Here is a 12,927-nt window from a genome sequence, read left to right as displayed (position 1 = left end):
TGCTCTGTGCTCTAGATGCTAGAAGCTACTTCCTTCTACTACAGTACCATCCTCTTGATAACTCTCTGGCTGGTGCTTACATTTCTGCACTCTCATCTGGTTCGCCAGGTGGTGTTTGAAAAAGCAGCATTTATTGTTACCCTACGGCCTCCTTTTTACCATGTAGCTTGCATGTTAGACATCAACTTTAAGTTGCTTTGGATAAAAGTGTCAGCCTAGTGAATAAATGTAAATGTATATGGGACACATCAGCAGGGAGAATTTATACTACCGTGACACATTCACTTACATAAACAACAATAATACATTATGTGATGATATTTCACAACTTCATATCTGGATTCCAGTGCCCCAAAAACAGAAATCACAATCATATGCCCAGGCATGAATGTATAAATAAGGCCTCTATGAATTCTGTGTCCTTCAGAGTTTTACTGACCTCAGTTTCTCCAGTTGGCAGTTTGGGTTTCTAAGAGCAGAGAGCAGCTTCTCTTCGGATGTTTGCAGATCACAGCCACTCATGTCCAACTCACTCAGTTGAGAAATATATGACTGCAGAACTGAGACCACAACCTCAGAGGAGCTGTGTTTGAGTCTACAGCTGACGAGTCTAGAGTGAGAGAATAAAAAACAGTATAAACAACATGTCCTCTATACTCCTTACATTCCCAAACATTTAAGCATTATCGCACAAGTGGGAGTGGTGTTGTTGGCCTACTGTATATCGCCACCGCTGTGGTTCGCCGTAGGCACGAAGCCGAGGGCTGAGTGCTGTAGGTAACCACAGCCGTGGCGATATACAGTGGGTACGGGTTGAGAATGCACCTTCTCCCGCGGGACTCCCGAAGAGATCCCGCAGTGCGTCAAGCCGATTTTTTTCGAGGCTAAGGCAATGTACCCAAACAACCACCAGGTGGCAGAAAGTTTCAACTGCATTTAATGATGAAGACCGCATATCCGTCAATAGTCGACTCCTTAATCTCATTGAATCATTAAAATGAAGGTGATGACTGGCGAAATTATTCAAACGACACTTCAATGAACCATTGTTGAAATGAATGAAAATGGTTATAGAAATCGCCTACAGCCAGCGTTATAAGAAATATATAAGTAATAGTTAAAGTCTTCTTCCGTATTAAACAGATAGCCTACGGGACGCTCTTTGTTCCGTAGGCTATTTTAAGGAACTACTCAATGCACACACACTGGGTAAACTGGCGCGCTACAAACATTAAAATGTCAAATCATATTTATTTCTCTTTGTCGCCATGATATTGGGGGAAACGCGGAGAGGCGAGATGGTCAGTCCTCGTATTTGTTCTTCGCGTTTCGTTATAAGAAATATATAAGTAATAGCCTAGTTAAAGTCTTCTTCTGTATTAAACAGATAGCCTACAGGACGCTCTTTGTTCCGTATTTTAAGGAACTACTCAATGCACACACACTGGGTAAACTGGCGCGCTACAAACATTAAAATGTCAAATCATATTTATTTCTCTTTGTCGCCATGATATTGGGGGAAACGCGGAGAGGCGAGATGGTCAGTCCTCGTATTTTTTCTTCGCGTTTCGTTATAAGAAATATATAAGTAATAGTTAAAGTCTTCTTCTGTATTAAACAGATAGCCTACGGGACGCTCTTTGTTCCGTATTTTAAGGAACTACTCAATGCACACACACTGGGTAAACTGGCGCGCTACAAACATTAAAATGTCAAATCATATTTATTTCTCTTTGTCGCCATGATATTGGGGGAAACGCGGAGAGGCGAGATGGTCAGTCCTCGTATTTTTTCTTCGCGTTTCGTTATAAGAAATATATAAGTAATAGTTAAAGTCTTCTTCTGTATTGAACAGATAGCCTACGGGACGCTCTTTGTTCCGAATTTTAAGGAACTAGGCTACTCAATGGACACACACTGGGTAAACTGGCGCGCTACAAACATTAAAATGTCAAATCATATTTATTTCTCTTTGTCGACATGGTATTGGGGGAAACGCGGAGAGGCGAGATGGTCAGTCCTCGTATTTTTTCTTTGCGTTTTGTTATAAGAAATATATAAGTAATAGTTAAAGTCTTCTTCTGTATTCTCTGCCACATTCGACAACAGCATTCAAGTTCCTTCTCAGCACGAAGACGTGACTTTGCTTGCTGTTGGCCCAGAACAACATGCTCGGATTCACCAACAGAGTCGCGGCAACGTTGGTAGATACGGATGCCTGCTCTTCAGAGCCATCACCACAAAGGAGCACTACAGAGCCTGGTGCAAAACCACCAACTGGGATGGATCGAAGGGCAAGCAAGCACTGCCACACAACGTCAAGACCTTTGTGTTGTCAACACTAAGCAGAAAGTTTCCTACGATAGGGAGAAGTGGCCACAAGGACTGCATCGATAAGATCAACGAATGCCTTCGCAAGCCCCGAAACCCTGGCGATACATTTTCTTTCCTTTAATTCAATAAAACATTGTTTATCTGAAGAACTTTTCCGAGGTTGTCTTGTCTACCAAATCCTAAACTTAAATAGAGTAAACATTTTATCTTATGAAAAAACTCTTAGGGGGAACAGTTAGGCAGCCCTTCCTCCATTATCGTAGTAGGACTATAGGCAATTTATTAGAGGGGTCAAAAAAACTCATAAAGTAGGCTAGACTAAATGTGTCACTTTAGTGATTGGCTCTTTCAAATGCAAATTAGGTGGATGGGCTTTTGAATGGGCCTGCTGCAGGTGAGAGGACAAATCCTAAGAATTTATTGTTTTTAGAAAGTGCCATTATCATTGCCATATTCTCTTAAAACATAGGCTATATATTTGAAAACGAGTTGATTAAAGGCTTCTAATGGTGTTTCTATAATATGATAAAAGCAGAGATTGAGATGTGTGTTTGGAACAGTTTTTCAAATCCCCCGGGGGTATTTAGACTCCAGGGTGTTAAGCACTCATTCACAACTGTCCCATCGCTAAATGCTCTCTTGTGTTGCGTGATCACACAAGTATACCTGTCGTAGTGTGCTTTTAATTTGATAGGCCTAATTATTATCTCCGCCAAGGATATAACAAAGTCTATGGATTTGCTATCCAGTAGCCTAATAATTAGGCTATGTGCCACGTCCGATTTCGCAAGTGGTGTAGTAGGCTACATTTAAAAATCGACAGCCGCCTGTCTTGTGCGATCATTCCCCCTCCCCCACACTCGTCTAACCAGTTCATACATTATAGCCTACCTATGCGGCACTGAGGACGACACTTGAGCCCGACACTATGTCAATGTAAAAATGTGTGTGAGTGCGCGCTGAACCACGAATTAACATATTAACTTTTCTTTTCAGCAGACATCGCAAACATAAAAAGAATCTCAAAACAGAAAGTCTTTCATTTTTTTTAATAAATCGATGCATTTTGTTTTGATGGTTTCCGGAGAGGTTCCTCGACTGGGTTTCGAACCCCGGTCGCTGGCGTACGACACCTATGCTTCAACCACTTGCGCCACAGCTGGATGTGAACTTCAATAGGCTTTATTCGGCAGATGTAGGGCCTACTTGAAACGCCGATCAAAAGTTCTGACATGTTAAACTGACGTTAGTTATTAATTCACCACATGATAAAATGCTGTCATATAGCTTGACGCCCAGCAGCCTATGGTAGTCTATGCCTATCTCTGAATCAACATGAACATGCATACGATACATAAGTTGCTAGAAACTTATTTTGCGGAGCTAGGCCTGCTAGTCGATGGTTACAATGAATTACCCTCACTGCCCTATCGCATATCTGACCATCCATTGTTACAATATAACAAAATGCGCGATCTTCTCCATGCATGTAGCCTACGGTTATAAGTAAAGTGACAAGCATAGGCATGTATTAAAGAGATTTCTGTTAAATACATTTTATTTTCAGTCGTCAAAAGTGGTGGGGACAAAATCTGTGATAACAAGTGCTGGGTACATGTAGGCTACCCAGCGTCGCCGGTTAAAATGAACATGCCTCCGTTTTAAAATAGCCTACACATTTCTAAGTATTCCTAGCATGTAAATGTTGCCAAAATGTCCATCTTGTCCATCTCTTTCGTCTTCGCCTTGACGTTGACAATAATAGCCTATTCACGGAAATGCGGTCTTGTAACCGTAATGAATTCATGAATTAATCTAAGGTTGCCTTAGTATTTCAGGTTGAATTGAAGGCTATTTCCTTCTGATAGGCCTATATGTTTCTAAAACCATTTTCATTCATTTCAACAATGGTTTATTGAAACGTCGTTTGATTAATTTCGCCAGTCATCACTTTCATTTTAATGATTAAATGAGACGGATATGCGGAGCATTTCTCTCCCTCTCCATTGACCAAAACGTTGCTCTGGCATCTCTGCTGGACTGACTGAGTTATAGGCTACGTCGAGTGAGAGAGCTGTGAGGTAGGCTGTAAACATTCGAAAACTCTGCAACTGCAATCTAACATGCCGAGCGTCATGTCTCTTTTCTCCGCTTGTCACCAGCGCGGTGTCCTCGGGTTTTTCCATGAGCCGAACCTTCATATTATTAGGGCGGTCTATGTTGCCCCCTTGCGGTTGCAGTTTTCCCGATGCTTCGGGAGTCCCGATGTGCGGGAAAGAAAGGAGCATTCTCAACCCGTACCATCTGTAGGCCAACAACACCACGACCACGAGTGCGATAACGCTTTTATACAACAGTTCAGACGATACTGCAATTGTGGGATGTATCAGGGATGGGCAGGAGGAGGAATACAGGAGCCTGGTGGAGGACTTTGTGCAATGGTGCAGACTCAACCACCTACAACTCAACACGACCAAGACCAAGGAGATGGTGGTAGATTTCAGGAGGTCTAAGCCTGCTCTGCTGCCAGTCACCATTGAGGAGGTCAATGTGGAGGTGGTGAACACATACAAGTACCTGGGCGTACATCTGGACGATAAACTGGACTGGTCAGTCAACACTGAAGCAATATACAAGAAAGGGCAGAGCAGGCTGTACTTCCTGAGGAGGCTGCGCTCCTTCAATGTCTGCAGCAAGCTCCTCTGGATGTTTTACCAGTCTGTTGTTGCCAGCGTCCTCTTCTATGCTGTGGCATGCTGGGGAGGAAGCACTAGGAAGAGGGATGCTGGGCGACTAGACAGGCTGGTAAGGAAGGCTGGCTCTGTTGTGGGAGCTGATCTGGAGTGCATCACTTCAGTATCAGACAAAAGGACCCTGAACAAGCTACACAGCATCCTGGACAATGACTGTCATCCACTCTACAGCATTATCATACAGCATAAGAGCTTGATCAGCTGGAGACTACGCTCCATGACATGCACAACAGACAGACTGAGAAAGTCATTTGTACCCAGGGCCATACAACTGTACAATGCTTCACTGAAGGGAAAAGGAGAGTTGGACTTCTATGCATAGTATATCTGCACCTCCACCCTCTTATACACTTACATGGCATGACTTACATGTCTACCCTCATGTCTAACTCTTATATTATTACTATGTTAAGTTTATTTTAATTGTCCATATATTTATATTAGTACTGTTATTATTATTACTATGCTTACATTTTGTACTGTACATATTTATTACTGGTCACTAGAATTTTATCTTTCACTGTTGCACTGTTGGACTTATTTGCACTACCAACTTGACACACACCTCAGACTGGATCACAGTACCAATCCTCAGTACATTCATGCATACCTTATCTATAGTATTCTACTGCTCCTTTAGTCATTGTTGATTGTTGATTGTTGATTTGCTTTTTAATCTTCCTGTTTACATTGTATGTTGTGTGTGGTGTCTTAAGCTGCTGGGACCTTGAATTTCCCCTTGGGGATCAATACAGTATCTATCTATCTATCTATCTATCTATCTATCTATCTGTTCCATTACCAACAAATAAAAGATACCAGAGTGCATTTTTAAAGGGATATTCCGCCATTTTTGGAAATACGCTCATTTTCCACCTTCCCTCGAGCAAAACAATCGATATTTACCTTGTTCCCGTTCATCCAGCCATTCTGTGAGTCTGGCGATACAACTTTTAGCTTCAGCCTAGCATAGATCATTGAATCGGATTAGACCATTAGCTTCTCGCCTGCTAGCTTCATGTTTAAAAGTGACTAAGATTTCTGGTAATTTTCCCATTTAAAACGTGTCTCCTCTCAAGTTAGAAAGTGCAAGAAGACCAACTGAAAATGAAACCTGGCGTTTTTCTAGGCTGATTTGGGATGGAACTACACTCTCATCTGGCGTAATAATCAAGGCAACTTGCAGCTACTGGCACTACTACTGCTTGTTGTCTATGGGGACTATTTTCAGATGCTGCGTACGATATCACTGCGCCTATGGTACGTTTGCAAGTTGCCTTGATTATTACGCCAGATGAGAGTGTAGTTCCATGTCAAATCAGCCTAGAAAAATGCCAGGTTTCATTTTCAGTTGGTCTTATTGCACTTTCTAACTTGAGAGGAGACACGTTTTAAATGGGAAAATTACCAGAAATCTTAGTCACTTTTAAACATGAAGCTAGCAGGCGAGAAGCTAATGGTCTAATCCGATTCAATGATCTATGCTAGGCTGAAGCTAAAAGTTGTATCGCCAGACTCACAGAATGGCTAGATGAACGGGAACAAGGTAAATATCGATTGTTTTGCTCGAGGGGAGGTGGAAAATGAGCGTATTTCCAAAAATGGCGGAATATCCCTTTAAGGAAGGATAATTGATTTTTTGCTATTATTTTTTTTAGCCCAGTTCCTCCGCTATGCAAAGTAGGCCTAGCTCAGAACGTGTGTGGTTGTTAAATCAAAGAACATGGACAACCGTCTCTGGATACATTAGCGTAGTGAGCGGACATTAGCTGTGAAGAGTCACGGTGATATTGCTTAATATCACCACTGATAGAACACATCTCGTCCAATCAGATATTGCTAAATCGTTCGACCGGACCTAACTGTTGTATAAGATATGATATACTGTTCATTAGATCAAACAGAGAGCACATGTCTGTCTGCACTGTCCAAAATACAGACCTCACTTTACAGTCTTGATTCAGTGGTTGATGGAGCAGTTCTCCTCCATGGTCCTGAAGCTCACTGTCACTGATGTCCAGCTCTCTTAGATGGGAGTTCGCCCACTGAAGAGTTGAGGCCAAAAATCGTCCATTTAGTTTACAGCCAACAAGTCTGTAAGAACATAAACCATGTAACAGAGAATCACACAGAGAGCAATCAGAGAACAATCAAGAAGGAGACACAGCTGTTGCTATTGCCTGGTTAATACACTCTACAGTTAACTGAGCTCTATATGGGACGCATCAGGTCTATGACAACATCAACATTGCCACAAGAATAAAAGCCAGTGTTTCACAAATTCATGTCTTGATTCTAGCAAAAAACAACAGTGACATTATTTTAAGTTCAACACTGCGAATGTGCACACGTGTAGGCCTATGTGTCAGTTTTACTGACCTCAGTTTCTCCAGTTGGCAGTTTGGGTTTTTAAGACCAGAGAGCAACTCCTCTTCTGATGTTTGCAGATCGCAGCCACTCATGTCCAACTCACTCAGTTGAGAAATATATGACTGCAGAACTGAGACCACAACCTCAGAGGAGCTGTATTTGAGTCTACAGCTGACGAGTCTATAGTGAGAGAGGAGAACACCATAAGCAACATGTCCTTCATACTCTCTATAATCCCACATATGACATGCCAGATAATAAAAAGATGGACTCTTTTTTTTAATCAAACAGAAAGCACATGTCTGTGTGCACTGCAAAATACAGACCTCACTTTACAGTCTTGATTCAGTGGTTGATGGAGCAGTTCTCCTCCACAGTCCTGAAGCTCACCGTCACTGATGTCCAGCTCTCTTAGGTGGGAATTCGCCCACTGAAGAGTCACAGCCAGAAATCTTCCTCTCAGTTTACAGCCAACAAGTCTGTAAGAATATAGACCATGTAACACAAAACATGCAATCAGGGACCAGTCAAGAGTGAAACAGATTTTGTTGTTGTCCAATTAAAATACTCTACAGTTAACTGAGCTCTATATGGGACACAACAGGAAAAGGTCTTGGACCAACTCTCTCACATCAACATTGACACAAAAACAAAAGACACTGTTTCACAAATTCATGTTTTGATTCCAGTAGGAAATAACAGTGACACTCTTCTATGTCCAACATGTGAATGTGTAGATAAGGCCTGTGTGTCCTTCAGAGTTTTACTGACCTCAGTTTTTCCAGTTGGCAGTTTGGGTTTTTAAGACCAGAGAGCAACTTCTCATCTGATGTTTGAAGATCACAGCCACTCATGTCCAACTCACTCAGTTGAGAAATATATGACTGCAGAACTGAGACCACAACCTCAGAGGAGCTGTATCTGAGTTTACACCTGGTAAGTCTACAGAGGAAAACACCATGAGCAACATGTCCTCTATATTCCTTACATTCCCAAAAATGAAATGGTAAATAAAGGTGTTAGCCGTTTATTACTTCAAGCAGAAATACCAGTCTGTGTGCACTGTGCAAAAGACAGACCTCACTTTACAGTCTTGATTCAGTGGTTGATGGAGCAGTTCTCCTCCATGGTCCTCAAGCTCACTGTCACTCATGTCCAGCTCTCTCAGGTGGGAGTTTGCCCCCTGGTGGGCCAAGGCCAGAAATCTTCCCCTCAGTTTACAGCCAACAAGTCTGTAAAACAGAATCACAAATACTGAAATCAAAGACAACATACAGTTCTATCTATCTATCAAAGGTAGATACAGTGATGCTGTCATTGTCTGATTAGGACCGTCTACTTTTGACACCAAATAGTCTACAACATTAGTGTCTGCCAATGCAATCAAGAATATTACTGACCTCAGTGTCTGCAGTGTGCAGTTTGAACCCTGTAAAGCAGAGACCAGTTTTTCTCCAGACACCTGCAGGTCATTCTGACTCAGGTCCAGCTCTCTTAAGGGGCAGTTTGCAGACTGCAGAGCTGAGGCCATAATCTCCCAGGACTTCTCTGTTAGCTTACAGCCAGCAAGTCTGCAAGAGAGGCAGAAGAGTATAAAAAGGTAAAGTTAAATCTACAGGAAGACTGAGACAGGGAAATAATATAACTGCCCAATATACAGTGTGTGAGGGATAAGTGAAGAGAATAATATGAGGAGGGAATTGATACAACTTTATCAGTTAAAATGACATTGTTGATTCTGCTAGTTGGTCTTAATAATGATACCCATATTGTTTCCTGTTCAATGTTCAGTGTGGAAAAATCACAAACTCTAAAAATCAGAGAGGATAAAACACTAAAGAGTAGATCAGTAATGCTGTTCTTGTCTGGTTCACACCGTCTACACACAACACAACAAACTCACAGGGTTTATCTGACCGTTTACAACAAGTCTTTAAATGTCATACAGTGTGATTCAGTTTTCCTTGAGAGTCTTTGTCTAATGGTAAATACATATTTATATTCAACCTCAGTGTTTCCAGTTTGCAGTTTGGACTCAGTAGAGCAGAGAGCAGCTTCTCTCCTGAATTCTGCAGGTCATTCTGACTCAGGTCCAGCTCTCTTAAGGGGGAGTCTGAAGACTGCAGAGCTGAGATCACAATCTCACAGGACTTTTCAGTTAGTTTACAGTCAGCAAGTCTGCAAGAGTATAAAACAGGGTTTATCTGACAGTTTACAACAACAGGTATTTTAATGTAATGCAATGTGATTCCATTTTCTTTGTACTGTTTACAATAGTAGACAAGAAATAAATTATATAACACACAGGTACTTAAAATATATTGGGTCCTTATGAATCCAGAATTCACCCAATAACACCAACCTAAGTGTCTCCATCTTACAGTGTGGATTCAGTGCTTCAGAGCCCAGCTTTCCTCCACAATCCCCCAGAGTATTCTTACTCAGGTCCAGCTCTCTCAGGCGAGAGTTTACTGACTGCAGAGCGAAGCCCAAAATGTCACCAGATTTCATATGGAGTCCACAGCCTGCAAGCCTGTAAAGTACAATTGACATGATTATTAAGAATATGCACAGGGAAAAAAACACTGAAATAGAATACATCAATGAAAAGTCTTTGTCTAATGGTATTTGTCTAATAGTATCTAATGGTATGGAAACACTGGTATAACCTCAGTGTCTGCAGTTTGCAGTTTGGACTCTGTAGAGCAGAGAGCAGTTTTTCTCCTGAATTCTGCAGGTCATTCTGACTCAGGTCCAGCTCTCTTAAGGGGCAGTTTGCAGACTGCAGAGCTGAGATCACAATCTCACAGGACTTCTCTGTTAGCTTACAGTCAACAAGTCTGAAAGAGAGGAAAAGGCAATGTGTCATGTTTAAAGGTATACCATGCAGGTTTAGGTATTTTTGGTGACTGTAGGACTCGCATTACATTTATATTTTACTCTGCCATTGTAAATAGTGTACTTCTTGTGATTGTTCCCCTTGTACACAATAAAATACTTTTGTTGTGGAGGTGAAGCAATAACAACAGGCAAGAGCTATATCTACTGACAAGGTAATGTTTCCCGATTCTTGCGAGATGTCTTCAGTTTGCTATTCTTGAAGTCGCATGCCTGGTTCTCTCGTTAGGGACTCGCTAACTCTATGCTGTATGGCTATGCTACTGTAGGTGAACGATTCCCCTACTACATGTTTGTTTAGCAGCAAATTGGCTTCGTAAAGGTTAAATTGCGGTGACAATCTTGCATTGTGTACCTTTAAATCTGATTGAGAGGGAAATAATATTTGCTCCACATACAGTATGTGTCAGGCCCAAAACAACCCTACTACGGGGGGTGAGTGGAGATAATAAAATATGAGTCCTGAAAACCATACACAGTTAACGCTGTCCAACCACAGACACAGCAACACTAAAGACTGATCACTGTGATTAACCCAGAGCTGCACGAGCAGAAACCTGATTTATGAAAGATCATCACTCAACAGCTCATTCATCATGTTCAGTGTTGTACACCACAATCATACTGTATACAGCAGCTCCATATAGCAGCTGCATCTGGAGATTTCATTTGATCTGGTGCAGAGATGAGGCATGATGGGAACAGTAACTGAAATACATACTGTAGACAACAGGACTCACACAGCAGTGCACACACACACACACACACACACACACACACACACACAGCAGGAGCAGCACACACACACACACACACTCACACACACACACACAGACACACACACCTATTCAATAAACTCTTGTTAGATTTCTCCATGTAAACTACTTTTCTCTGCACAGGCTATTCTTTTTTTTTTATCTTAATGGCAGACTAAACGCAATCAGCCTACACAACAAATATGAGTTCAAACTAAAACCTTCAGAACTGTTCAGTGTGTAAGTAAGTGTTAATTGTGATACTCACAGAGCCTTTCTGCAGCATCTCACAGCTGGCACCAGTCTCCTCCGTCCCTCATCTGAGGTTTTGTATTTCTTCAGGTCAAACTCGTCCAGCACCTCATCAGACATCAGAAGCACATGAGCCAAGGCTGAGCAGTGAGCCAGTGTGAGCTGTTTCACGGCACCTTTCTCTGCCTTCAGGAAAGCCTGGATTTCATCATGGACAGAAGAGTCATGCATTTCCACCAGGCAGTGGAACAGGTTGATGCACCTCTCAGGGGAGATATTTTGTCTCTGCATCACCTTCAGGTTCCTCAATGTTTTCTTCACACTCTCTGGGCTGCTGTGTGTGTGTGTCAGGAGGCCTAGCAAAAGGCTCTGATTTGACACCAGAGAAATGCCATGAAGAAAGCGAACAAACAAATCAAGGTGTCCATTCTTGCTTTCTAAAGCTTTGTTCACAGCATTCTTCAGCAGCTCATCGAGAGGCACATCTGGTAAAGACCAGGACTTTGTGCTAACAAATGATTTCAGGACCTCAATGTTCTTACTCAAGTAGGAGGAAAACAAATGAAGTGCAGCAAGAAACTCCTGGATGCTCAGATGGACAAAGCAGTACACCTTCTTGTGGTGAAACACACATTCCTCCCTGAAGATCTCAGTGCACATGCCAGAGTACACTGAAGCTTCACTGACATCAATGCCACACTCTCTCAGGTCTTCCTCATAGAACATGAGATTGCCATTCTCCAGATTCTTGAAAGCCAGCTCTGCTAGTTTCAATATGACACCCTTATGTGATTCTAGGAGCCTCAGTCTATCTGTCTCACTTTCCTCTTGATACTTCTGGTTCTTCCTGGTGGTCTGGATGAGCAGAAAGTGTGTGAACATCTCAGTCAGAGTTTTGGGGGCTTCCTTCCCATCATCCTGTTCCAGTATTTTCTGAAGGACAGTGGCTGAGATCCAACAGAAGACTGGCATGTGGCACATGATGTGAAGGCTCCTGGTTGCCGTAATGTGTGAGATGATTCTGTTGGCTTGATTCTGGTCACTGACTCTCTTCCTGAAGTACTCCTCCTTCTGTGGGTCATTGAATCCTCGTACTTCTGTGACCTGACTGATGCACTGAGAAGGGACCTGACTGGTTGCTGCTGGTCGGGAGGTTATCCAAAGGAGAGCAGAGGGAAGCAGAGTTCCCTGAATGAGGCTCGTCATCAGCACATCTACTGATGATGTTTCTGTCACATCAGACAACTTCTGATTCTCTTGGAAATTCAGTGGAAGTCTACTCTCATCCAGACCATCAAAAATGAACACAATGTGGCGATCTTTGTATTCACCATCTTGTAGCTCTCTAAGCTCAGGGTGGAAGTCAAGCAGGAGCCTGTGAAGACTGTACTGATCATGTTGGACCAAATTCAGCTCACGGAACGGAAGCACAAACATGAAATCTATATCCTGGTTAGCTCTGTCCTCTGCCCAGTCAAGGATGAACTTCTGCACTGAGACAGTTTTTCCAATGCCAGCAATCCCCTTGGTCATGACAGTTCTGATGTGTCTCTCTTGTCCAGGTA

The 12,927-nt window shown here is 42.3% G+C and overlaps 1 protein-coding gene across 1 annotated transcript in view; it reads right to left on the bottom strand.

Moving 5' to 3' along the window:
* Positions 1-8,476: 8,476 nt before the first annotated feature.
* LOC134078473 (NLR family CARD domain-containing protein 3-like) overlaps positions 8,477-12,927 on the bottom strand; it is a 4,677-nt gene continuing 226 nt past the window's right edge. The window contains exons 1-7 of the mRNA XM_062534438.1: positions 11,379-12,927; positions 10,127-10,297; positions 9,820-9,990; positions 9,465-9,635; positions 8,858-9,028; positions 8,555-8,689; positions 8,477-8,519 (exon numbers count right to left, since the gene is read on the bottom strand). The exon at positions 11,379-12,927 is cut by the window's right edge and continues 226 nt beyond it. Coding sequence (XP_062390422.1) covers positions 8,477-8,519; positions 8,555-8,689; positions 8,858-9,028; positions 9,465-9,635; positions 9,820-9,990; positions 10,127-10,297; positions 11,379-12,927 — 2,411 coding nt within the window. The remainder of the gene's footprint in view (positions 8,520-8,554; positions 8,690-8,857; positions 9,029-9,464; positions 9,636-9,819; positions 9,991-10,126; positions 10,298-11,378) is intronic.

Source organism: Sardina pilchardus, chromosome 1, assembly GCF_963854185.1.
Source record: "Sardina pilchardus chromosome 1, fSarPil1.1, whole genome shotgun sequence".
NCBI lineage: Eukaryota > Metazoa > Chordata > Actinopteri > Clupeiformes > Clupeidae > Sardina > Sardina pilchardus.
Note: the sequence above shows the minus strand (reverse complement) of the source record. Positions and strands in the feature narration are given on the sequence as shown.